The 22,893-nt window shown below is 54.4% G+C and overlaps 1 protein-coding gene across 2 annotated transcripts in view; it reads right to left on the bottom strand.

The window, feature by feature from the left end:
• Positions 1 to 4,230: 4,230 nt before the first annotated feature.
• The window catches only part of GPAT4 (glycerol-3-phosphate acyltransferase 4), a 29,701-nt gene continuing 11,038 nt past the window's right edge, over positions 4,231 to 22,893 (bottom strand). The window contains exons 1-13 of one of the 2 annotated variants that reach the window (XM_070459727.1): positions 20,351 to 20,420; positions 15,597 to 15,714; positions 12,710 to 12,779; positions 12,280 to 12,580; positions 11,514 to 11,588; positions 10,683 to 10,772; positions 10,453 to 10,546; positions 9,689 to 9,804; positions 8,875 to 8,930; positions 8,311 to 8,396; positions 5,156 to 5,284; positions 5,000 to 5,079; positions 4,231 to 4,829 (exon numbers count right to left, since the gene is read on the bottom strand). In XM_070459727.1, the coding sequence (XP_070315828.1) occupies positions 4,721 to 4,829; positions 5,000 to 5,079; positions 5,156 to 5,284; positions 8,311 to 8,396; positions 8,875 to 8,930; positions 9,689 to 9,804; positions 10,453 to 10,546; positions 10,683 to 10,772; positions 11,514 to 11,588; positions 12,280 to 12,580; positions 12,710 to 12,764 (1,191 nt within the window). In that variant the 5' untranslated portion in view covers positions 12,765 to 12,779; positions 15,597 to 15,714; positions 20,351 to 20,420 and the 3' untranslated portion in view covers positions 4,231 to 4,720. Of the gene's footprint in view, positions 4,830 to 4,999; positions 5,080 to 5,155; positions 5,285 to 8,310; positions 8,397 to 8,874; positions 8,931 to 9,688; positions 9,805 to 10,452; positions 10,547 to 10,682; positions 10,773 to 11,513; positions 11,589 to 12,279; positions 12,581 to 12,709; positions 12,780 to 15,596; positions 15,715 to 20,350; positions 21,299 to 22,893 lie in introns of those variants that run through there. The other variant, XM_070459726.1, reaches the window with a different exon arrangement.

The following is a 22,893-nucleotide window of genomic DNA, read 5'->3' as shown; positions in this document are numbered from 1 at the left end:
TTTCACCTCCGAAGTGGACTTGAGTTGTGCACGGGGTAAAGTGCAGAATGGGCTTCCCTGCTGGCTCAGACGGTAAAGAATCTGCCTGCCATGTGGGAGACCCGGGTTCGATCCCGGAGTCGGGAAGATGCCCTGGAGGAGGGCATGGCAACCCACTCCAGTATTCTTGCCTGGAGAATTCCATGGAGAGAAGAGCCTGGTGGGCTACCGTCCGTGGGGGTTGCAAAGAGTCGGACTAACAAGTCCACACTGAAGTGCAGAATACCCTTCCTGTGATGCATGTCCTAGAAGGCTGTCCTGTGGCTCCCCTGCCCGGGGTCACCTCTACACCTCCCTTGGGAGGAGGGGACCCGAGCGTTCGGCATGGGCCCCAGGGCTCCTCGGGCACCCCCTGCAGAGGGGGCAGGACGGGCCGTGGTCCAGGACAGCCGCGTCACCACCGGCTCGCCCAGCAGGACGGCCGCACGCTCGTCCCCTGCAGGCCCTCGTCCCGCCCACCTTCAGTGCCCTGACGCCACAGCTGTCGCCCCCAAGACCAGGACAGAAGCGGAACTCAAGCAACAAGAGAAATCTCGCAGCAGGTTTAAAACATTCCATTTTTAGGACATCTTAACACGTGATTTAAAGATTTGATAACGTGTTTTAAAAACATTAAAGCCCTCAGCGGAACTTACAAGCCATCCCGCTTCAGAACCCCTTCCTGCTGACACAGGTCATGCTGGACATGAACGGAGGAGGTGGGTCAGGGCAGGGAGTTCCTGGTCTCATGCGTCCCTCTGGGCCGGGAGTGCTGGTTCTCTACCCTGTGGTTGGGCCTCTCTGGACCCAAGTCTGGGGAGTCTCAGTGAAAACTTGCCAAACCCTCTACCGCAAATTAAACCCTCTCCAGCGAACTGTATGCTGATGACAGTCTCAGTCATAAAAGATTCCAATCTGCAGCAGTTTGGCCCACTTTCTAAGATAATCCATACAGCCAGATCTCCATGTGAAATACGAACCATCCCTTGGCAGTCACTGCCACAAGCTGTGACTTCCGTTATCTGGCCAGGAAGGATGCTAAAACGTCACCCAACTTTTTCGTGGATCCTAAGGCTGTGATCTCGTGGATCTCAGTCTGTCTGATGAGAGCACCTATTCCAGGGTGCACGCGGGCCATTCACAGCATAAGGGTCTGTGCTGCCCAGCCCCGGCACCTTGCCCCTCCTGGAAGCAGACACAAACTTCTGGACTCAAAAGCCCCCCGGTGCTGGCAGCTTCTCCCTGCAGAGTGAGCCTCAGGCTGATGGAGATAAAGTTTCCCCAGACCCAAGTTCCAAACTCGGCTGTTTTGTTTCTGTTAAAATGCAATTGTTTTTCTCTGGAGGGTGGCCGTGACTGCTCGCCCGTCAGGAAGATGTATGAAAACCTCCACTTCAATTCAGCATCCCTTTTCTCCCAGACAAACACGGTCGGATTTTAATAAATCAGAGAGCCACACTGTTTAATAAAAATTTATTGACTTACAAGTGATTATTTATCAAAAGACCATTAATAGCAGGTACTGGAATGATGTGGTACTGGGTGGTGCTGGGAGACTAATAGGAAATCGATGCGCCAGCCGGCCGGGATGCATACAAGGAGCCCTCCCCCTGGCTGGCGGGCGCAATTCCACCCGCAACACAGACCAGACGCTACCCCTGGTGCAATGAAAAGTTCCCCCTTTTTATTTATCGTTTACAAATGAAATGATCAATACTTTTAATCTAGAGCAAAATTTATTAACTTTCCCATCGGAGAGAGACGTATTGACTCAGGGGGAGAGGGGGTGAGCGCAGGGCAAGATGGATGGCAGGATGGTCGTCTCTGAGCCCGTTCACAGTCGGCATGCGGGCAGCTGCCCTCCCAGCCCGGGCATCCAGCCTCTCGGGACGAGGGCAGTCTGAGAAATCAGATCTGGCTGCCTGGGACACACCCCAGGTGGATCTGGTTGTCAAGGACTTGTGGGGAGAAGCCATCTCACAGATCCTGACATTTTGGTCAACTCAGGAAGGAAACAGAGGTGTATGGACCCAGAGGCTTCCGCAGGACAGCAGGGTTGGTGCCCTGGGGAGATGCTGCTGAGAAGGGCTGAGCCAGGGTGATGCCCAAGGGCTCGTCGCTGCCTGGTCTGGGTACTCAGGGTTCTGTGGAGCTGTCCCCTGCCCCACCCCGCCACATCAGGCTGCAGGGCAGCAACCCAGAGTGGGGTCTAACCCAGTAAAGAATCAGGTCCCCAAGTTGGACATCATCCCAAACTGCTCACTGAGCCCTGGCCTGCAAAGACTTCTATATGAGGCTTCCCCCCATGGCAATTTTACCTGCCTTTTCACAAAGTTCCTTCTCCAAACAGCTGAGGAACGAGTCTCTCACATTTTAGTGAAAAAACTCTTTGCGAGATCCACAATCAAATCCAACCAGCCCCATGACCACCTGAAACCCTGGGACCCTCCTTGACACGTGGGACGCTCTCCGAAGGGGTTGAGTTTCGCTAGCCTGATGTTCTGCACAAACCAAATGGATCCAAACTCACTTATGACTGAACCTAGACGACTTCAGAGCTCAGAGCCAAAGTCTGAACCACGGATTTAAAAATTACATTTTAGACGTGGGAAGGGCCTTAGAGGTCATCCAACCCAAGTCCCTAGCTCTGGGTCAGAACACAGAGAAATAAGGCCCAAACGGCAAACCGGCAGCAGGTCCACAGGGGTGATTAGGAGCTGGCCAGCGCTCATCCCACCGATAGGACCACTCGGTTTCACTCCAAGACGGGCCTCCTGGCTGCCGGGGTCCCAGGAGTGGGTGCATTTTGTACATTACGTCGCTCTATGTGGTTCTTTTGTCATTCCGAAGTGTCAAGACATTTTGTCTGACTTCCCACACGGCTGACTCAGTTACCCCAAATCAATTACAAATAACTAATGACTATCTGGGGGGTGGTAGGGTCCCCAGTTTAAAAGGATGGAGGAGCAGTATGATGAGTCTGTATGCTTGTAACAAGCACTGAGTAGAACTTTTAGAGATTTCTTTTTAAAGGGATTAATTCCCATCCCTTCTCAGTTGGTAAAAGTAAAAATAATCACTAGTCTCAAGTATTTCTTTACATAACAGCTATTCCAGATCAGGTTCTTACAATACTCTGCTGCGTCATCAGGAACAAACTAATGTGCTAAAACATGAGAAGACGAAAACCAACGTGATTGAAAGTACCCACGAAAATCATGAAGCAAACATACTCAACGGCAGGAAGCTTTTCCAAGAGGGAACTTGATTTTTACAAAGACCATTCCAGTGAGCTTTTAAACCACCAAACAGTACTGCGTATAAAAGTCTAAACAATCAGTTTATCCTTGCACGTTCTGTAAAACAGTTCATAAGAGGGCGCTCTTACTGTCCTAACAGTGTTTTGGTTTGAGAATAGAGTAGAAAGAGAATTCCTCGCTGGCGGGCGGGGGATGTGTGGGAGGAGATGGGAGACTGTTCGGGGGGAAGGGGGCGGCTAGGCTGGGAGTCAGACTGAGGTCCCAGGAGGTGCCGCTGTCGGTCAGGAGTCCCCGAGCCGGGCTCCATGGCCACCACCTGCCCGCGTCGACTCCAGAGGACGGCTCGGCCAGTGACACGTCCCACAGCCGCTGCAAGACGCCCAAGCATGAGGGCTGCTGTGCCAGTGCAGGGGGGGGACGGATGCACGGACAGACGGATGAGTTAGGGGGGAGACGCAGCTCTCTCCTGAGAGCTCTGCATCCAGTGAAGCCTGGAGGTGGACACCGGGAAGGGGCCTGGCTTTGGACCTGCCTTCCAGTGAGCACAGGTGGGCAAGGGAGACCAACAGCTTCCTTCTGGCTGCACGAAGCCCGCGGGGCACCATATGCCTGCCCGCCCCAGCTCCCGCCTGGCCCCCAGGTCTCCGCATGGATCCCCCCACCCGTACTTCCAGATCATCTCCTACTTAGCCCCCAATGTCACCCATTTTCAACCCCGCGGCACCCACATGGGGGGAAACGCCATCTCAACAGTGCTGGGGATTCCAAGTCACCCAGAGATGTGCGGACATCTGAGAGGGGGCTTCACCTTCTTCCCAACGCCACAAGCCCCCATTCTGGAAGCCAAGCCCCCGTGTAGGTTAACTCAGGGGATCGTAACGCTGGTGAGAAACCCGCTGCTCAGGGTCACAGCCGGGGGAGAGAGCGTGAAGGGAGAAACCCCACGATTCAGTCACCGTCAAAGACAACTTTATTGACTCACAGGAACAGAGACCAAGCCCCCGCTGGCTCTGGCTCTCCCTCTCCCGCCCGCCCGCCCCCCGGTCCCCGCACCACCACACTGGGCTGCCCGCCCTTCCCTCACAACAACCCGGGGAGGCAGGCGTCCCCGCCCCCAGACTGGGGGCAGACGCGCATGGCGCGGCGGCTGAGCGGGGGGACCAAGCCGCGGCCACGCCGGCCCCTCGGGGAGAACGGCAGTCCCCGGGGCCTGCAGTCACAGTCTCTCCCAGGAGTCTGGCCCCGAGGCCGGGCCCTCCTGGGGCAGTGCTGGCCGGCCAGGTCCCCTGCACACGGGCCTCAGGCAGACGGTGCCGCAGGCCCCGAGGGGACGCGGGCTCCCGCCCAGCACTCAGGCCGCTCTGGCTCGGTGGGGAGGGACGTCAGTGGCCTTGCTCCGGCGGACTCGGCGGGCAGGGGCCCGGGGCGGCCGGGCGGCGGGCTCAGGAGCGGCTGCGGTCCTCCTGGGTGCCGACGATCATCTTGCTGTACAGCTTCTGCTGCTCCTCCTTGAACGTGGCTTTCACCTTCTCCCGCTTCAGGCCGCCGTCCCTGGCGAGAGCGCGGCAGGGCTGGGCGCCGAGCAATGGCCCACACCCGCCCCGCCCCGGCCGGCTGTGCGCCCCCCACACCCAGGGTGCGGGCGTCTGCGTGGACGGAGTCGACCCGGCAGCACCCGCCTCAGAAACCCCATCCCCAGAATCGGCGGGTCCCCGACTCACCACAGCAGGTCCACCAGGCCGCCCTGCCTGGCGATGGCGGACTTCACCCTGTTGGCAAACTGGACCGCGTCCTCCTCCGCCTGCAAGAGAGGACGCGTGCAGCCCCCGAGCCGGGCGCAGAGCGCAGGGGGCCCCAGGTGCGGGCTGGGCACCCACCTGTCTGGTCATCGGGGGCAGGTACCACACGCTGCAGACAATGGCCCAGCTGGTCATCATCCTGAGCAGGTAGGTCACCATCCCGTACTTGCTGCTGTTCCAGAAGGCGTCCCCAAACTGCGGGTCGTACTGCGGGGCGACAGGGCAGGGGGTAGGTGTGTGCGCACACGCGTGCAAAAATGTGTCAACAGTGTGTGTGCGTCAACAGTGTCAACACGGCTCTATACGTGTGCATGTGTGTTTGTGTGGATCAGCTGTGTGTGTGTCTGCGTGTGTGAGCAGCAACCTTTCCGAACACCGCCCCGCACCTGGGGGCAAGGTCAGCACGAGGACATGGCTCTCTGCCCCACGACCCGAACACTCCCCAGGAAGTGCACCCGGGGCACCGCTGGCCTCCAGCGGCGTCTGCCTCCTCGGCAGAGCAGGGAAGAGCCCTCCCCCGCCACGTCCTGTCTCCCCCACGGGCATCCGGCATCTACTCTTTCTGTCCTCAAGACGACCCCGCACAGAGGATGGGACCGCGGCTTCACAGACCCAGCCCCAAGCCAACAACCACCGGAGTCCCCACACTCCTGCAACCCACTCCCAGCACGTCACACACTCACAAGCACTTCGACACGCAGCTCCCCAGAGAGAGAGAGACCTCCTTACACGATGGCCAGCCTTCAAAGCCCACCTCTGGGGCCCCGACCCGGGAGCAGACGACGAGGGAGCTCTGCTTCTGTCCTACCCTTCACGGGGCTCGCGGACCGTGAGAAGCCGCAGAGGCCGTGCGGGCACAGAGACCTTTCCCGGGGGAGTGCCCGTTGGACGCTGTCCCCTGCCCTCCCCTCTGGTGGAGGCCCTGCCAAGGGACACGTCGTGGGTGACGCGGCCACTGCTGTGCCCCACCTTCTCCCAAACACGAGCGCGGCGGGGCAGGGAGGTGACACAAGAGGCAGCAAGCGGGGCCACGTCCTCCAGAAGGCCTGAGAAGGGTCAGGGCTGAGCCGCCATGGGGTCTGGGGCTTTCCCAGACATGATGCTAGACGGAAAGTGACTGCAGCGCAAGCACCCAGGACCCGAGCGGAAAACCAGAGATGACCCCAGACTCGGTGGCCCCCCCCCCCCGCCTCCCAAGTCAGTGGGAAGGGACACCGGCTGAGACGCCCGAGCGCAGCCTCTTACGCTTCGGGGGGGCTGGGTTTGAACTGCATGCTTTTCTTCCAGGACTTTCAAGCCTGAATTCTATGACTCTCAGAGTAAAAGTTAGAGACCTGTGCCTCACTGCAAGCCCAACTACAGCACTGAAGGCACTCAGGCTTACTTACAGAAACTGGAAACTTCAGATGGAGCCCTGAAGGCGGACTGGGCTCACGCTACACCACCACCAGTAAGCGAGGGAGAATGGACCTCAGATCGCAGCTCGTGTGGGACGGGAGCAAACACTGCCACAGCTCACGCAGCAGGGCCGGAGAGAAACCTGACCTCACATGAGAGCCCTCTGCTGAGGCCTGAGCCTCTGCTCCACACTGGGCAGGCACCATGGAGAGAAAAGCAAGGCCAACACTCAGATCAGCAATACATTCCTCCAGATCAGATAACAGCTTACTTTTGGTGGAAATGCAGTGAGAGCTTGGAAACCGCTGAGGTTATGCAAGTCTGGTTACCAAGGACAGCTTCACAAAAACTAGAAAACTACTTGGGAGGCAAAAGTTCTTAACCATATGTGGGCTTTCCTCAGCCTTGGATGGAAGGAAAATGGCCATGCCCATGTTCCAGAGAGGTTGTAGCTGTCCAAGGGTCCACGCTCTGAAAATGCCAAGAGCAGCTTCCTACTGAGATTCCCGGGCAGCAACACCAGCAGCACCCGGGATGGGGTCAAAATGCAAGTTCTGAAACTCTGGGTGTGGGGCTCAGCAAAGGGCATGCTCACAGCCCCACCAGCTGATGTGAAGACCCAACGCCGGAGCTTCCAGGCACCATGGGTAAGAATCACCTGCCAACGCAGGGGAGGGCTCCACTTCTCTGGTCCGGGAGGATCCCATGTGCCACAGGGCAACTAAGCCTGGGAGCCTCCACCACTGCGCCCTTGTGCCTAGAGCCTGCGCTCGCAGTAAGAGGCCGCTGCAGTGAGAGAAGCCTGCTCACCGCACGCAGAGGAGCCCCCGCTTACCACAACCAGAGAAAGCCTGCGCACAGAGCAACCAGAAACACACACTCAACACTGGAGCGAGGAAGGGGGGCTTCTGTGCAGCAGCTGGTTTTAATAGACACCCAGGGGGAGGCCCTGAGCCCCAGGATGCTACACTGTGGGACGACATGCGTGCCACACCATCGCTCCCCACTCTCACACCACGGCAGACCCTGTGGACAGAGCCTCCCCTGTTCCTCCAGACCAGCATCCTCAACAACTCCCCGGCAGCCCTGGTCCAGGAACCAGCTAGTTACCCTGCAGCCGCTCGTCCCCCGCCAGCCCTGGCCTGTCGCCTCCCTGAGAAAGCGCCATGGCCTGGGAGCCTGCACTTCTCCCAGGGGAATGCCGCCTCCCCAGCTGCCGCCAGTGAAAACAAGAACCATTCCTACAGAAGCCTCTGCAGACAACCGAGGCACGCGAAATTCTAACCATCACTCTGACTCAAGCTTACCCTTGCCCTGATTTGTCAACCTAAATACTTTAAAAGTAGTGACAAAGGCTGTGTATTTTTAGAGATAGTAATGTGAGTAACAGCATTCTTTTAGCAATAATAACGTGCATCTATTTATAAGAGCAGATGAATACGAAGGGAGAGAGAGGAAGGAGGAAAGAGGGAAGCCGGCAAAGTGTGCCCCGTCTTTCTAAGCGAGTCTGAACAGCTCCTGCAAGTGGGGCAGACAGGACAGCTGCTAAGGCCGCTCTGTTTCCCTGAGCGGCCACGTGAGCCAAAGCAGAGGCGCCGTTTCCTTCTCCAGTGACAAGGACACACGTCCCGTGCCCGCCCACCCGCACCTCCAAGCAAACGCACAGATGCCCCGGGCGCCCCTGCCCCACAGGAGGCCCCCTCAGGTGGAGTGCCTTCCGCGCTGCTGGGTTTATGAACAGAGAGGAACACGTGGGGAGACCTGCGAGCAGACTGGAGCCGCCCGCCCTCCGCGGCAGCCGCGGCGATGACCACTGGCCCTCGGAGGGCTCCTACCTTGATAGCAACGGGGTAAACTGTGGCTCCAATTTCAAAACTTCCCTTTTTGAACATCATCACTGATGTGTTATTGATGCAGGTTCCTAAAATGCAAAAGAGGGTAAAATGTTTTCCTTTCAGTCCTTTACCCCAGAGATTAGTAATAGCTTATGGATTAAATATAATAAAGTCCTTCTGACAGCTCTTCTGAGAGGATAAGCCCGTCTTCTGCCCAGCTCGGGAAGGCATGCTGGAAAGAGGTGAGCAGATCCCTGCAGTGCCTCCTCTTCTCTTCTTACAGGACCACCTCCCGGGGTCCCATGGAGCCCAGAGGGGAGGCAAGAGCCCCCGCCGAGTCGGGAAGGACCGTACCACAAGCTCAGGCAGCCTGTGGGCAAAGACGCAGGAGGCGCTCCCGCACTGGGGAGGCCACGCGACAGCACTCACAGTCCACACTAAGTCCCCTGGGCTTCCAGCTCTAGAACTAGCCTAAAGGGCCCCCATCTGAGGCAGGGAAGACGGGTTCCTCCAGCGCAACCCTGGATTCCCCTGCCTGCACGGCCTCCCCACACAGCAGCTTACCCTCTGGAAAGATGAGGATGGGCAACTTGCTTTTATCCTGCACATGCTCGGTCAGCCTGCAGAAGAGAGAAGTGGAAGGGAGGGTCAGACAGCCTCACGTCCATCACCATCCATGCATCTGTCAATACTCTGTCTAGATGTGACGCTGGGTGGGTGTGGTAAGAAGGCAGGCTAATGAATACAACTCTTTTATAAACCCACGATCTAACAGACAATAGGCCTCAGGACAGGGAACCTGGGTTGATTACTATTTAAACGAACAGCTGTTGAGTGAAGCGCGTGAGTCTGAGTGTAGAGGCTGCGGCTCTGATCTGGGACTGCCTAACGGGCTCACTCACCACAGAGCAGCCTCGAGAAATGCTTGCGACGACTTCCTAGGGCCGTGCTGGGTGGGCCTGCAGCCCCGAGACGCAGTGCAGGGAACTCAGGGCAGCCCACTGGCTCTGGGGAGTGGTCTCGGGAGCCTCGACTCCTCTCAAGTTATGGCAACGCTCTCACCATCACCTGTGCCACGTCTGCCTTTTATTTTCCTTAAAACTGAGCTGCGCTTTATTCTATTGCTCTAAGTGTGCTTTCACGTGTGACAGTGAACTCATTTTGAGATTTGAAATCACGGTAAAAGTTCATAGGTTGTTCATGACAATGGGTTCAAGGAATTAAATTTAAAAAGGTTAAAAACACTACTAACTTGTTAAGACTAGAGTTTTCACACTCTCTATACTCCACACTTCAGCTAAGGAAGTGGCTGGGCTCAGGGGAGAAGGCTGGAGGCACAACTTCCCCTAAAATCAGACTCTGGGTGTCGCTCGGTTACCTTCTGGCCACCAGGTGGCGGTCCTTCACCTCGGAGCGCTCGAACCAGACGTGGGGGCAGGCCTTGACCATGGCTCTCTGGATGACCCCCATGAGGCCGCCGTGCACCTGTCCCACCTGCTCGCAGAGGAAGGGCAAGGGGAGCAGGCCCATCCTCATACAAAGTCCCCGGTTCCCAACCTCCAGACCCCTACGCTTTGCTGGTAACCAGAGGTTCCTCATTGTTCAGAAACCACTGTTTAGTTAGATTCTCTGAATTTAAATTCTCCTTCTAATCTGTGATACCAGAGATGTGCTACTAAAAACCCTAAAAAGAACCGTGAAGCAGGACCCCCCGTGTCCAAATGCCCTCCTTCCCTGGGCAGATTCTCCAAGGCCTCTGCACCCTGTCCCTTCAAATCGCCCTCTCTGGGGGCTTAGGGGAGGATGGATACATGTATACCTATGGCTGAGTCCCTTCACCGTTCACCTGAAAGAACCGCAACACTGTTCATCAACTACACCCCAACACAAAATAAAAAGTTTAAAGTCTGGGGAAAAAAAAGAAAACCCCCTCCCCACCTTCAGCCCCCTCTCCGCTGCCCACCGACACTTTCCCCATATGCTCAGCCACTCCACTCACAGCACCCAGGTCCCAAGGAGCCCCTGGGGCCACGGAAACAAAGGCGATAGCCTAGGCTGGGGCCCGAGTCTGAAAGCACGCTCACCCCCCGGAGAAAAGCTCCCAGCCCTGACAAGCTAGAGGAATCTGAGGGAAAGCCTTACCATGGCGTAATAGCCATCGCTGGCCAGGATGATGACGTCAATGGGAGACGTGTGGTTGGCCACGCAGATGCCCCCGTTTCTAGGCCGGTTCTTCCTGCTCACAAGGTACCAGGAGCAATGGAAACCGGCATGAGACAATGCATCTGCAATGCGCATCTGGCAGCGGCTATAGCCCCCCAAGTCCTGGCAGCCCAGCCCTCAAAGCACCCCAAGCCCCCGCGGACCCTCACCTGTCGTGGTAGGTGATGATGGCCGTCAGCGCACGCACGCAGATCCGGTAGCACATGAGGTGAACGTGCTTGCTCAGGAACTCCTTGAACCTGCGACAACAGGACAGAGAGCTCTGCTTTTACCATACACGCATACAGGGAGTCAGCAAAGGGTGCCAGGTCTAACCATCTAACCATCACTGCCTACGCCCTTCACAACTGTATATAAATGTATTTTTATACTTATTAGTGTCTACGGTAAGCATTAGCATCTTTCTGTCTACAGACAAAGGAAGAAATGATGAGGATGGCTCAATTCACCGCGGGTGATGGACTCAGAATTAGCCCGAGAATTTCCAGCAAAGGTGAGTCCCCTACATTCCCTGCCAGTGACGGACAGAGGCAGGCGGAGCCATATAGTCAAACCTCCCCACCAACTGGGGCAGAAGAGAGAGGTTTGTCAGCCCCAGAACTTCCAGGAAGGAGCCCATTTCTTTAAAAAAAGAAAAAAAAGGAAAAAGCAAACAAAAAGGACCTACCTACTTATACTTCTTACCCTTTCAACAGTTCATCAACACAGTAGAATGCTCAAAACCCAACTACTTGCTTTGTAAAGCCTGCTAGCCCTGGACACTACCATTTTGTGGTTTCTCTGTTTTGTCTTTAAAAATGGAAGAATACAGGGCTGGAGAGCAAAAAGAACAGTCACAGATAAGATCAGTGAGGGGGAAAAAGCTTTGCTGCCTCGTCAGTTACCATGGAGTTACTGACTCCATCTAAGAGCCTGTGGTTTGGGCCAAACCTCCTGCTCCCTGTGGTACCCACAGAGTCCGAGGCCCACGCTCCGCTCACCTCCCATTTGGCAGGTACCCCACCATCGTTGTGCCCACCACCAGGAGGCTGATCCCCGTGAAGGCGAGAGCTACCCTGTAACGAAAAGACAGGTTACTACACAGCAGACAAATCCCTGCCCCGAGTATAGGCCTGAATGTGTGAAAAAGGCAGATGTGCTCGCTGGCCCCAGAGGACTCCCAGCGAGATCAGAACCAGGGTCGCTTGCTGCCCCGTGCCAGGGCACCATGGACTTGGCTCTCAGCCGACAGACACCCTCTCCTCAGGCAGCGGGCAGCGGCCAGAAGCACAGCACAGCCGATGGCCGGCCGTGCTGCCCTCAGGCACCTGCTGTCCTGCGGCCTCACCCTTCCCCTTGGCTTCAAGCCCTGGCAGAAGCACAGCTTCTCCGTGAAGCAGCAGGAAGTAGGGTCTGAAGGTGCCAGCAGCCGGCAAGGCCTACTCAGAACAGCACGTGGCGCAGAGACCCGGGAGATCAATACCGCCTCTGTCCTGGAGAGGAAGCTGCAGGAAAGAACCAGCCAGGCCTGGGGAGGTGGGCCATGAAGAACACCGTGCTCCTGTCCCTGGGCTTAGTCCGTCCAGACAAGCGATCGGTCTTTGAGAAATTCAACTGTTTTTTTATTTCTGTCTGCTATGCAGACAACCCAGGGCCCTTTTAAAGGATAACCCCGGGCACTCTTCTGAGGGCCAAAGGGCCTGGCCGGTGGGAGGACCCTACCATCCTCCTCTGAAGTGGGAGCACGGGGAAGGGGCTCGGCCTCACCTGAGCGGCAGCAGGAAGCAGTAGCGGATGAGCACGCCCAAGCCCCACAGCACAGTGAGCCGCAGGCTGATGTACTGGAAGTTGTAATTGGTCCTGCTCAGCAGGTTCCAGGACTCCAGCTCCTCTGCCGAGAACCTCTTGGTCACCTCATCGTCCATGATGGTCTCCATTCCTTTCCGGCAGAAGTAGAAAATGTCCGAGAGCTCAAACTCGGGGGTGTTGTCCAGGGCCTTACTGCTCCCGCTCCGGCGGATTTCTTTGATCTCTTCCTCCAGTGATGTGGGGTCTTTTGCAATGATTCCTGCAAGAGAACAGTGCCGTCAGGTGGTCTGCTGGGAGAAGGGTGTCAGAAACGCTCGGGGCAGACCCCTGCCTGCCGCAGGGGGCAGGGGTGGGGCGGGCTCAGGGGGCGCCCGAGGCCCCGTCTTACCATTGGTGTAGGGCTTGTAGAGCTGGTGGTTCTTCTCCTTGGCGCCTCGCTCCATCCTCAAGGTAGCCCACTGCAGGGGGAACAGCAACGCACAGGCTGAGCCCCTTCCCCTCTCGGGGGGCTCCTCCAGGTCTGGTCTGGGACAGCCTCAAGCCCAGTCACCCCCATCAGACGGCAGCTGGGAGCGTGGGCTCTGGGGAAGCTCGGAGCCCTCTCCTCTGGGCAGACCGTCCCTGACGACCTGGACTGAGCCTCGTCCCCGGCGGTCAAGAGCTGTGAACTGAGGAGCCAGGAGAGCTTGGGGCTTGCCATCCCCCACCCCTCTCCCGCCTCCTGGGTCAAGAAGGAGCCGGCCGGCTGCCCGGCCACAGACCCCACTGGTTCCTTGTTTCTGCCAAACAACATCTCTTCGCCAACTGACAAGCCAAGTGTCCGGGAAGGTACTGCCTGCCTCCCAAACTATTCCAAGAGAACAACGATTTTAGCTTTTGAATTGATAAAAGATTTAAATATTATGTATATGTGGACTGTCCATTTACCCTCTGAGTAATCTCAGAGGAAACGCCACAACTTGACACAAAAAGCTTGAAAGCAGCTTAGTGTTAATTTTAAAAAAAAGAAGTGTTAAAAAAAAAAACAAACTAGGTTCAAACCCCAAGTTCGAGAGTTCTGCTGTGTGCCCCCAGCAATTCATCCCATCATGCTGGTCTCCTTTATCCACACAAGTGGGTGATGGAGGCCAACCTCCCCTTCACGAGGACACGGGAGGCCATGTGTGACAGACTCGGGACCTGCAGAGCCCCCAGGGCCCTCATGACTGAAACAGCACAGACTGCAGGGAAGAGTCTCTTCCCAGAGCCTCTCGCCCTTCATCAGAACCCTCTGAAGTGCCGCACAAGAGCCCGGGGCTGGGCGGCCCCTGCCAGCAGGAGGGGACCAGACGGGACGGGACGGGATGGGCACGCGGCACAGAAAGCCAGGACCGTGGCGAGCAAGGACACAGAACCAGCATTTTAAAGGTTTCTTTTCAAACTTCTGTCTCCACAGTTATGCAAGGGAGAGAAGAAGCCTGTCCTTCCACGATGCAGCGGAATCCACAGGCCCAAAGCCTCTGTGAGACTGCTGGCGGAGTCTGAAGTGTGAGCAGGGCAGCGGAGCGAGCAGCAGGACGTGCGCCTCATCAGCGATCTGGCCGCGTGTGGAAACCTCTCAGACATCATGGTCCACAGAAGACAGGCCGCTTAAAATCACCCACGGTAAGGTCTGAGGCGGAAAACTCACACAACCCGTCAGGTTCTTAGCCCCTGACAGCTTCTGGCACAGAGGACTTTTTTTCTAGAAGAAAATGTAAACATAACTGCTGCAGTGGAGGAAGACGAACCCCCATCTGGGAATGCCATCTAGGGAAGAGGTGATTAAGGGGCAAGCGAGTGTGCAGCAAGCCTGGTACAAAGACACAGTTCCATCGCTCAGAACTTCTCCATTCTGACACACGGATTCAACTGTAACAGGCAGGGAGCACATGCCCTCAGGCCACTGGAGCACCAAGACATAGATCTGTGAGCACCTAGTCAGGATGGAAAGGTCCAGAAGGCTGTGGTTTCTGCTTTAACTGGGAAGATGCTGGTTCAATGTGGCTTCTGGCTCCATCGTAAACATCCCCCGTCCTCCTGCTTTGCACTTCTAGCTTTGCTTTCCCAAACTTCGGGGACATCACAAAACATGCCTGTGTTCAGGACCCAGGCAACAGAGCAGGGGTAGAGGGCGGGGCCGGGGCTGCCTGGGACCAGCTGCTTCGCCCGGCACAGGGGCTCAGGAGGGGGTGCTGGCATCAGCAACGTCTGAGAATGACACGCCTGCTTCTGAGCCCCCTTTTAAAAAGTACTGTGTGCAGATATCCAGAATAAAAGTGAGAGCCCCAGGTCCAGGGCTCGTTTCCCCAAATTCTCCTCTTCCTTCCTTGACCCAAGATGCCACTTACGTCGTTGTTCAGGGTCAGATTACTTAATTATTCCGTTCTCACCTTCTCTTGCACAGAGACTGTTAGGGGCACAGACACGCTGCCCTGTAGGGAACACTAAACCCGAGACAACTCTCGGCAGGTGACACGCAGGCCCGACCCTTAGACGGTGGGCGGGGTAACGGGTGCATCTTTGCCGGTCAGTGGCTCTGCTGCATGGCAGCTCAGAAGCCCAGCTCCCAGGGATGGCCGGAGAACCTCGGCAGCCTCGTCCCAGGGAGACCTCCCCTCTTCTCCAGCCGGCCTGCACCGCACCTTCCCCAACCGGACTGTGGATGCCCAAGAGTCAGCCCCCAGAGAAGCCGGGCCCCAGCACCCACCCTCTCCCGCCTCCCCGGCAGAGAGGCGTCTTGGGACAACGCTCTCTTCCTTCCCTGCTCTGGCCAGAGTCACTCAGTGAGTGAAAAAGTGTCCAAGTCTTTGCAACCCCGCAGACTATATACAGTCCATGGGATTCTTCAGGCCAGAATACTGGAGTGGGTAGCCTTTCCCTTCTTCAGGGGATCTTCCTGACCCAGGAATTGAACTGGGGTCTCCTGCACTGTATGCGGATTCTTTACCAACTGAGCTATGAGGGAATCACTCGGCAGCTGCCATTAAATTCACAGTCCTGACTTCACATCTCACGTTTCTGATCACCCTACTGGTCGTGACCACGTGCCAGCGCCCCTCCACCCTCGCATCCGGTGTGAGAGGGAGAGGCCAAGGCACACGCCTGGACCCCACCATGCTCCCCTTCCCCTCACCCGCCCTCCTCCTGGGCTCCCCAAACTGCCGGGCTCCCCATCTGTCCACCCAGTCCTCTCAGCTCGCCCCGGACGCTTTCTCCCCAGCTGTCTGAGTCAGGCCAGTGCCGTCATCTCTTACCTACACAGTTGCAACAGGTTCCACCCTGCTCCTTCCTCCCTCCAAGCCATACGGACGCACACTCTGGTCTCATCCCCTGGCCTGAGCCTTCAGGGGCTTTTCAGTGGCTTCTCAAAGCCTAAAGAACAGCGGTTGTATAAGCTACCTCAGCCCCTCTGGGGACCCGAGGGCTCTCCTCTCCTGAAGCAGGCACTGTGTCTACACCAGGCTGCCCCTTCTTGCCCCCATCCACGGCATTCCGCAAGCTGCTTCCTTTGCAAACCCATCAAAGGCCAAATCTCAGATGAAATGGTACCTCCCCAACTCCTGCAGTCAGAGCTCACCCCACCTGCGTATTGTAACTGGTGTCACATTCTGAGTCAGGTCTACAGAGGAGATCTAGAGTAGGTCTTTCCTACTCAACTACAGCTGCCTCAGTGGGAGGAGCCAGAACCGCCCAGACGTGCGGTGCAGCGGAGTCTGATCAAGTGCCCCGTGGAACTTAGTAGGCAGTCAATAAGGACTGGGTTTAATTCACCAACGACCAAGGTTTCTCTTCATCAAGGTCTCCAAAACCACTTCTGAGCACCCTCCCTGCAGTAAGCCCACTCTCATCTCCTTCCGTTCGTCCTTTGAGCTACTTCCTCCCAGTCACACTGGAATACCCCTTCCCACGGGGGCGGGAAGGGGTGCCGCTGACGCACATCCCCTCCTGGACCTGTACCTCGTGAAGGAGGCATGACCGCCCCCACCCCCTGGAGGAAGCAGACTGGAGACTCTGAGGACTTAGGTCAAGTTTCACAGTTGGTAAGAAAACCCTCAGAAGGGCCGCGCCCACCTGCCACAATGCCGCCGCCTGTCCAGTCTCTTCGACCTCCTCACCTCCATCACCGGTTTCCAAGCAGTTCTGCTGTGGAGCCTGATGTCAAAGCACATTACAGCCACCTCCTCTCCTCTGACCTGATCAATCCCTTTCACATCGGGCAAAAAACTCAAGCCATTCCCCCTCCCCCATCTGTCTCCTTTATACATAGGCTTTCTTTCACTCTTCCTTTCCTAAATCATTCTCAACTCAGTTGAAAGTCCACTTCTAGGAACTGTACCCCCAAAAATCACCACCATTGTGCTGTGTAAACCTGAAGCACAAACATTAAGAAAACTAAAGCATTCAACTCAGCGTTAACAGGGCCTGCAAGCTGTCCTCCAGGAGGAAAGACACCAACCACCATCCCTCCACCCCTGGGCAGGAGCACCAAGGTACGCAGAGAGGTGAGCTATGACGGGAGACCAGCTGCACTGACTCAGGTCCTCCAAAGGCAGGCGTGTATGTACTGTGCAACCAGCTCAATTTATCTTTATGAGGATTATCTAGTAAAATGTGCGAAACAACTGGCTGATAAGATTGTAAAATAAAATGCTGACATAAAATAATATGCACAGTCTGTTAAGACCGTCATAAAATAGTACCACAACCAAAAGGTAACACAAAACTATTATTATTTGTCTGGTTATCTACTGCTGTGGAACAGACCACCCCGTAACTCACTGGCTTAAAATACCACCACCATTTACTCTGCTTTCGAATCTGCAAACCACACAGGGTCCGGCATGGCTGGTGGAGGCTGAAGGCAGGGGCTGAAACTCCCCGAAGGCCGGCGGGCTCCCGAGGGTGGCGGCTGATGCCATCAGCCTGTTGTCACAGCCTCCCGGGACTGGAAGCTGCAACTCCACACGGGGCCTGGGCTTCCTCACGACGTGGCGGCCAGGCTCCGGGGGCAAGTCTCCAGAGTCCGATGGAAGGTGTCCTGTCACTCCCACCCTAACCTCACAGGTCACACAGAGTCAAGGGCACCACGTCTTGTAGGTCAGAAACATTCACCAAGGCACGGCCCCACTCCCGAGGAAGTCAATCAGACTCCACCTTATGATGGTAGGTGTTAGAATCACTGGGGGAGCTTTTAAAAATGTCCATCAAAACCAGTTAAACCAAATTTCCAGGGGGTAGTAGAGTGCTCCCAAACAAGTTACTTTTTAAGTGCTCCCCAGGTGATTCAGATGTGTAGTTAGGAAGAGACCCACGAAACGAAGATGATCTCTAAGCCTCCTTCCAACTGCAAAATCACATAGAGTAACCCAGTTTATGACGGGATGAAGATGACAAAAAAGGCAAACTAAAGGTGCTGTCTTTATTAAAAGTGCCCACAAGTTTAGGTGTATTTTAGATGTATACATGGATACTCAGATGTATTTCCAAGATCCAAAGTCAGTTTGGCCAAATCCAACTTGCATCTCATACTACTGCTGATAAAAATGGCTGATTCAGTTCTTAATGTCCACCAAGATCAAATCAGAGCAACAACCCTGCTCAGATAGTGAGAAAGGACCGCTCCTGCAGAACCACCTGCTGCCCCTGCTGGCACGCACCAGCCCTTCCTCACCCACCCCTTCCTTGGGCTCACAGCCACGTTGTCACCATCATCCAGGAAGCTCAACAGCACAGGAGCCATGGGGTACCCAGAACCGTCCGAGTGCCGGACACACACCTCCAGGGAATACGAGGTACAAACTGAGATCCTGAAATCTGGGAGGTCACCAATGAGGGCACACACACACATGCGCGCACACACACAACTTCCATTTCCAGTGATTTTCAAGATGTGGTCAGCAGTCTCTGATGGCTCAGGAATACCTGTCCCATGGAAATTTAAAATACTGATTTGAGGAGACATTTTCAAAATGGAATAGGGAATGTACATACATTCTAGGTCTTTTTCACCCAAAGTGACCCAAATTTTAAGAATTTAGCTACTACAAAAGGACTCTGATTTCATTACTCTTATTTTTATGTTTTAAAATTAAGGATTCCCATAGATCTATGAATTAATTGCTTGTTTAAATAAACGTGAATAAAAGCTAGCCATCACCGTAAAGTTTATCAGCTGTCCTACTCACTCTATACTGATGCACGGTTTCCAGCGGCAAGTGGGCGTGGGTAGTTACTTGGTTCACAGGAACCCCGGGTTCTACTGAAAATTTTCTTGGACTAAAGTTCAAGAAAATTACATCTCATGATTAATTGAAACAAACACTAATGACTGACTAGACTGCCACTTCTCAAGCTTCACCGTGCACCTGGGCTTCTTGGAGCACAGATTCTAATTAGCTGGTCTGAAGGGGGCCTGTGGCAGCATTTCCAATGTCTTAGGTGGCACTCAGCTGCTGATCTCAGAGCATGCTCTGAGTAGCAAAGACACCCCCAGAGACCATACGGAGCACTCAGAAATCTTCCTACCAAACACGAGTGCTCAAGTAAGTACAAGCACACCATAGCTCACTATAGACAAGAGCCAAAAGGTACAGAACAGCCCATCAATGGATGAGTGGATAAGCAAATCATAGTAGATTCCACACAGGGTGGAATATTACTCAGCCATGAAAACCAAAGTATTGACATGTGTTACAAAGTTATGTTAAACAAAAGCACTCACAAAACAGCACATTTTATATCATTTCGTTAATATGAAATACCCAGAATAGGTAAATCCAGAGACAGAGCACAGATTCATGGCTGCCAGACGCCAGGGGGTGGGGGCAGGAGACAGAAAGGCAGCGGCTTAATGAGCACGGGGCTTCCTCTTAAGAGTGATGAAGAGGCCGTGCAACTTCACAGAGGTGGCGGTCACACAACCCTGCGGCTACGGGAAATGCCGAGGAACTCTTCCCTTTAAAATGGTTCATTTTCTGTAGTGTCAATTTCACCTCGATTTTTTAAACGTGAAAAGTCATATTCTTACACGAATATTAAATATCAAAACACAAGATTCAATGATATACACAGAAATATTATTGCTGTAATGGAGCATTTCATCTAGCTCACTTCATCTTTCTGAATCACTATTTCTTCACTGATAAAATCTATCATTGATAGACACTCTGGTCCACTGCAGAACTACAAAGAACCAAAGGACAGCAACTGAAATTATTCTGAACTATAAGATACTATCTGAACAAATACACCTGCATTGTTTTCACTATTATGAGTGCATTTCCCCAATTACACATGGTCTCAGCCGTGGAAAAGAATACCTGAAGATCTGGTGACTACTGAAAACAGATATTGCTCATCAATTACCAAATCTCTGAAGAGATATTGAAAGGCTCATGGCACAGATCAACTTCCAGGAAATACCACTTCTTGCCCATTTCCTTAACCCCATGACCAGTTCTGTTCAGCAGTCTACCTACTTAGGTTCTGACATACGTTAGGAAATATTCTTCTCCTCTGTCTTAAAGAAACTAGCACAATTCTTCAAATGCACTTCTCTGTGACTCCTTTTTGACTGAAGTGCAAGAACCTATTTAAGATAAATGTTTGAAACAGAAAAGAGAGCGCCTCCCATACTCATCAGTGAGGGAACATGCTAGCAGCAGCTCTGACTTTCAGTATCTGTTACATAATCACAGGCTGTGTCCAGCAGTGACTGTTTCTTTAATGCTAAGTCCCTCCTTTTGAAATAAACAGGCCAGGTGTGGTTCCTCTGCTCAGATGAACCAAACACCAAGTACCTGAGCTCAAAGGAAAAGACTGCTGCAGGCTTCACAAGCTCATGCTAGTTATCCTTTCTGCTCAAAACGCCACTTCCTTCCCACTCTACCAACACTCTCCACGTCCTGCCGAGAGCTCACAACCAACTAGACAGAAACAACTCTTTTTTTTTTTGGCTAACGCCACTTCTCTCCTTGGGGAAGCAACCGTTTGTAGACGGCACACTCACCGCAAAGATCTTTAACAGAGTTTTCATGTAGAGCTTTCGGATACCAAAGGAGACTCCGAAAACAGCAGGGACGATGATGAAAACCAGGAGGAGGGTGAAGAGGACCGTCAGGGAGATGCCCAGGAGGTTGACAATCAGGCTGTCGAAAGGCAGCAGCAGGAACATGGTGGGGGATGCAGACCAGGCCAGCGCCCTCCTCCCCGCGAACAAAGCTGGCCTCAGATGGTCCTCTCCGTCAGCACCGGCCTGGGGAGGGGCGCCAACTCCATTCCCAAGTTCGCATCCCTCGACGGCCGGAATGGAGACTGGGCAGAGGATGAGAGAAGGGGGCCCTGAGGGCCTCCCTGGAGGAGACGGGCTGCAGGCAGACGGGGCAGGCTCAGTCTTCAGGCCAGGCGGGGTGGCCTGGCCAGTGAGCGGCCCGGACACGCTCTGGGCTCTGCTCCGCTGGCACTGCTTCCAGAAGTGTCCCTTTATCTCCTGCCCAAGAGCATTTAGCAGATAAATCTGTCCTGAAGGTCTGTCATTGCCAGAAGTACCAAGAAGAGTTCAACGTGCTGCCAGAAAAAGCCTGATAACTCCAGCGGGGGGTGGGGGGGGGGGTGTGACTTGCTGGCACTTCCCACAGAAGTCTTGTGAACGTGAATAAGTGGAAATTAAATAATTGTTTTCCTTAAAACTCCTTCATAAGCTGAAAATTGCGTTCACATCTGGCCCCATCCTTCCTCTGGGGGCTCCTGGCGCGCCGCTCCTGGGACCCTCCTCCCTGGAGAGCTACAGGCCTTGCCAGGGGCACAGAGGCACTGGCAGAGAACGGCTCATGCTGCCCGCGGGGAGTGTAATCCCAGGCGCGCCTGGCATTGGGCTCCTCTGGATGCTCTTCCCTCAGGCCCTCTTCTCAGCGGTGACCTGGGTTCTTGGCAAGAAGCTGCTTACATGCTGCCGAAGCTGGAGGAGGAGACAAAAACAGTGTCAGGCAGGCGACACAGACCGAGGTGGGGGACACCACTGCGCGCGGGGGTGGGGGCAAGGGCAGTCAGGCTCGGCCGGGAGCCAGGGCCAGCCCCTCTCAGCCCCAAGGTCGAGGGGACCAGGCGGGGCAAACAGGCGGCACATGCGGGCGTGGACGAAAACCGCAGGCATTTCATCCGGCTTTCAACCCTGCTGGTGTAAGTACTAGCTGGGGCCACTCACACTTCTCTAATAGGAAATACATGCGTGTCTGGGCTTAGCAGATGGAAATTACTACATGTAGACTGGACAGACAACAAGATGCTACCATGTAGCACAGGGAACTATATGCAGTGTCCTGATGAACTATAATGGGAAAGAATATGAAAAAGAATGTACGTGTTTAAACTGAGTCACTTTGCTGCACAGAACAAACTAACCCAACAACATAAATCAATTATACTTCAATTAAAAAAAAATCATTAGAGACCTCAAATTTAAAAAATGAATTAAGGAAAAGAAAAGACATGGACACGAGACACCTCTCAAGAGATAAAGAGGGCACACTCCGAGGAGAAGACGGGCCTCCTCGCTGTCCCCGGCTGCCTGAAGCTCTGGGCCACAGCAGCAGCCCCAACATGAGGATGCTGTGGATGGTTCCTGAGATGTTCCCGCACATCCTGGCCACGAAACACCTGAGGATCGCGCCTGCCCCCGCGGCCCAGGCAGCAGCAAGGGTGCGCTGGAACGCTGCTTGCTATCTCCTAGCTTGACACGTCCTGGGACAGTGCTGCCTCTGCACCAACGGAGCTCCCTTCCTGCAGACGGGCGCAGTTCTCAGCTGTAAGAACGCTCCGGGAATCGACGAACGGCTCTCTCCTGAGGGTGGACACCAATGTTTTCCACCCTTCTGCTGTTACAGACAATGCAATGAACCTGTCTACATGACTTAGCATCCAAAATGCACGTGCAAATATATTTTCTGGATAAACTCCTAGAGATGGAATTACAGGAGAAAAGGAAATTGAGGTTTAAGGAAAAAAAATTACTCTTGCTTTTATTTCCCCTGATATACTGATAATATCGACACATTAACACTGACACACTAACACTGAGCAACTCTGCAGAGCCAAAACAGGATTTGATACAATCCAGAGTGTCAGTCAGTCACCTTTTCTGTGTATGTGGTAAGAACATGTAAGATCTACCCTCTCAGCAACTTTCAACTGTAATCACTATCCCAGAACTTTCTCATTTCATAACTCCAAGTATTTAGCCTTTGCCCAACATTTCCCCATTTCTCCTACCCCCGGCCCCTGATAACCACCATACTTTTGTTTCTGCAAGTTCATATTTTCTGGATGCCACATTTATGTGAGAATATACAGTATCTGTCTTTCACTTCTGACTTGGGAAATACAGGGGTTTTTTTGGCCGCACTGTGTGGCTTGTGGGATCTGAGTTCCCCAACAGGGGATCGAACCTGTGGCCCCTGTGATGGAAGTGCTGCGTTCTAACCCCTGGACCACCAGGGAATTTCCAGAAGTACAGTTTCAGTTTTACAAGCTACTGTCACATTTTCTTTGTAGATT

The sequence above is a fragment of the Odocoileus virginianus genome, chromosome 32 (assembly GCF_023699985.2).
Source record: "Odocoileus virginianus isolate 20LAN1187 ecotype Illinois chromosome 32, Ovbor_1.2, whole genome shotgun sequence".
Lineage (NCBI taxonomy): Eukaryota > Metazoa > Chordata > Mammalia > Artiodactyla > Cervidae > Odocoileus > Odocoileus virginianus.
Note: the sequence above shows the minus strand (reverse complement) of the source record. Positions and strands in the feature narration are given on the sequence as shown.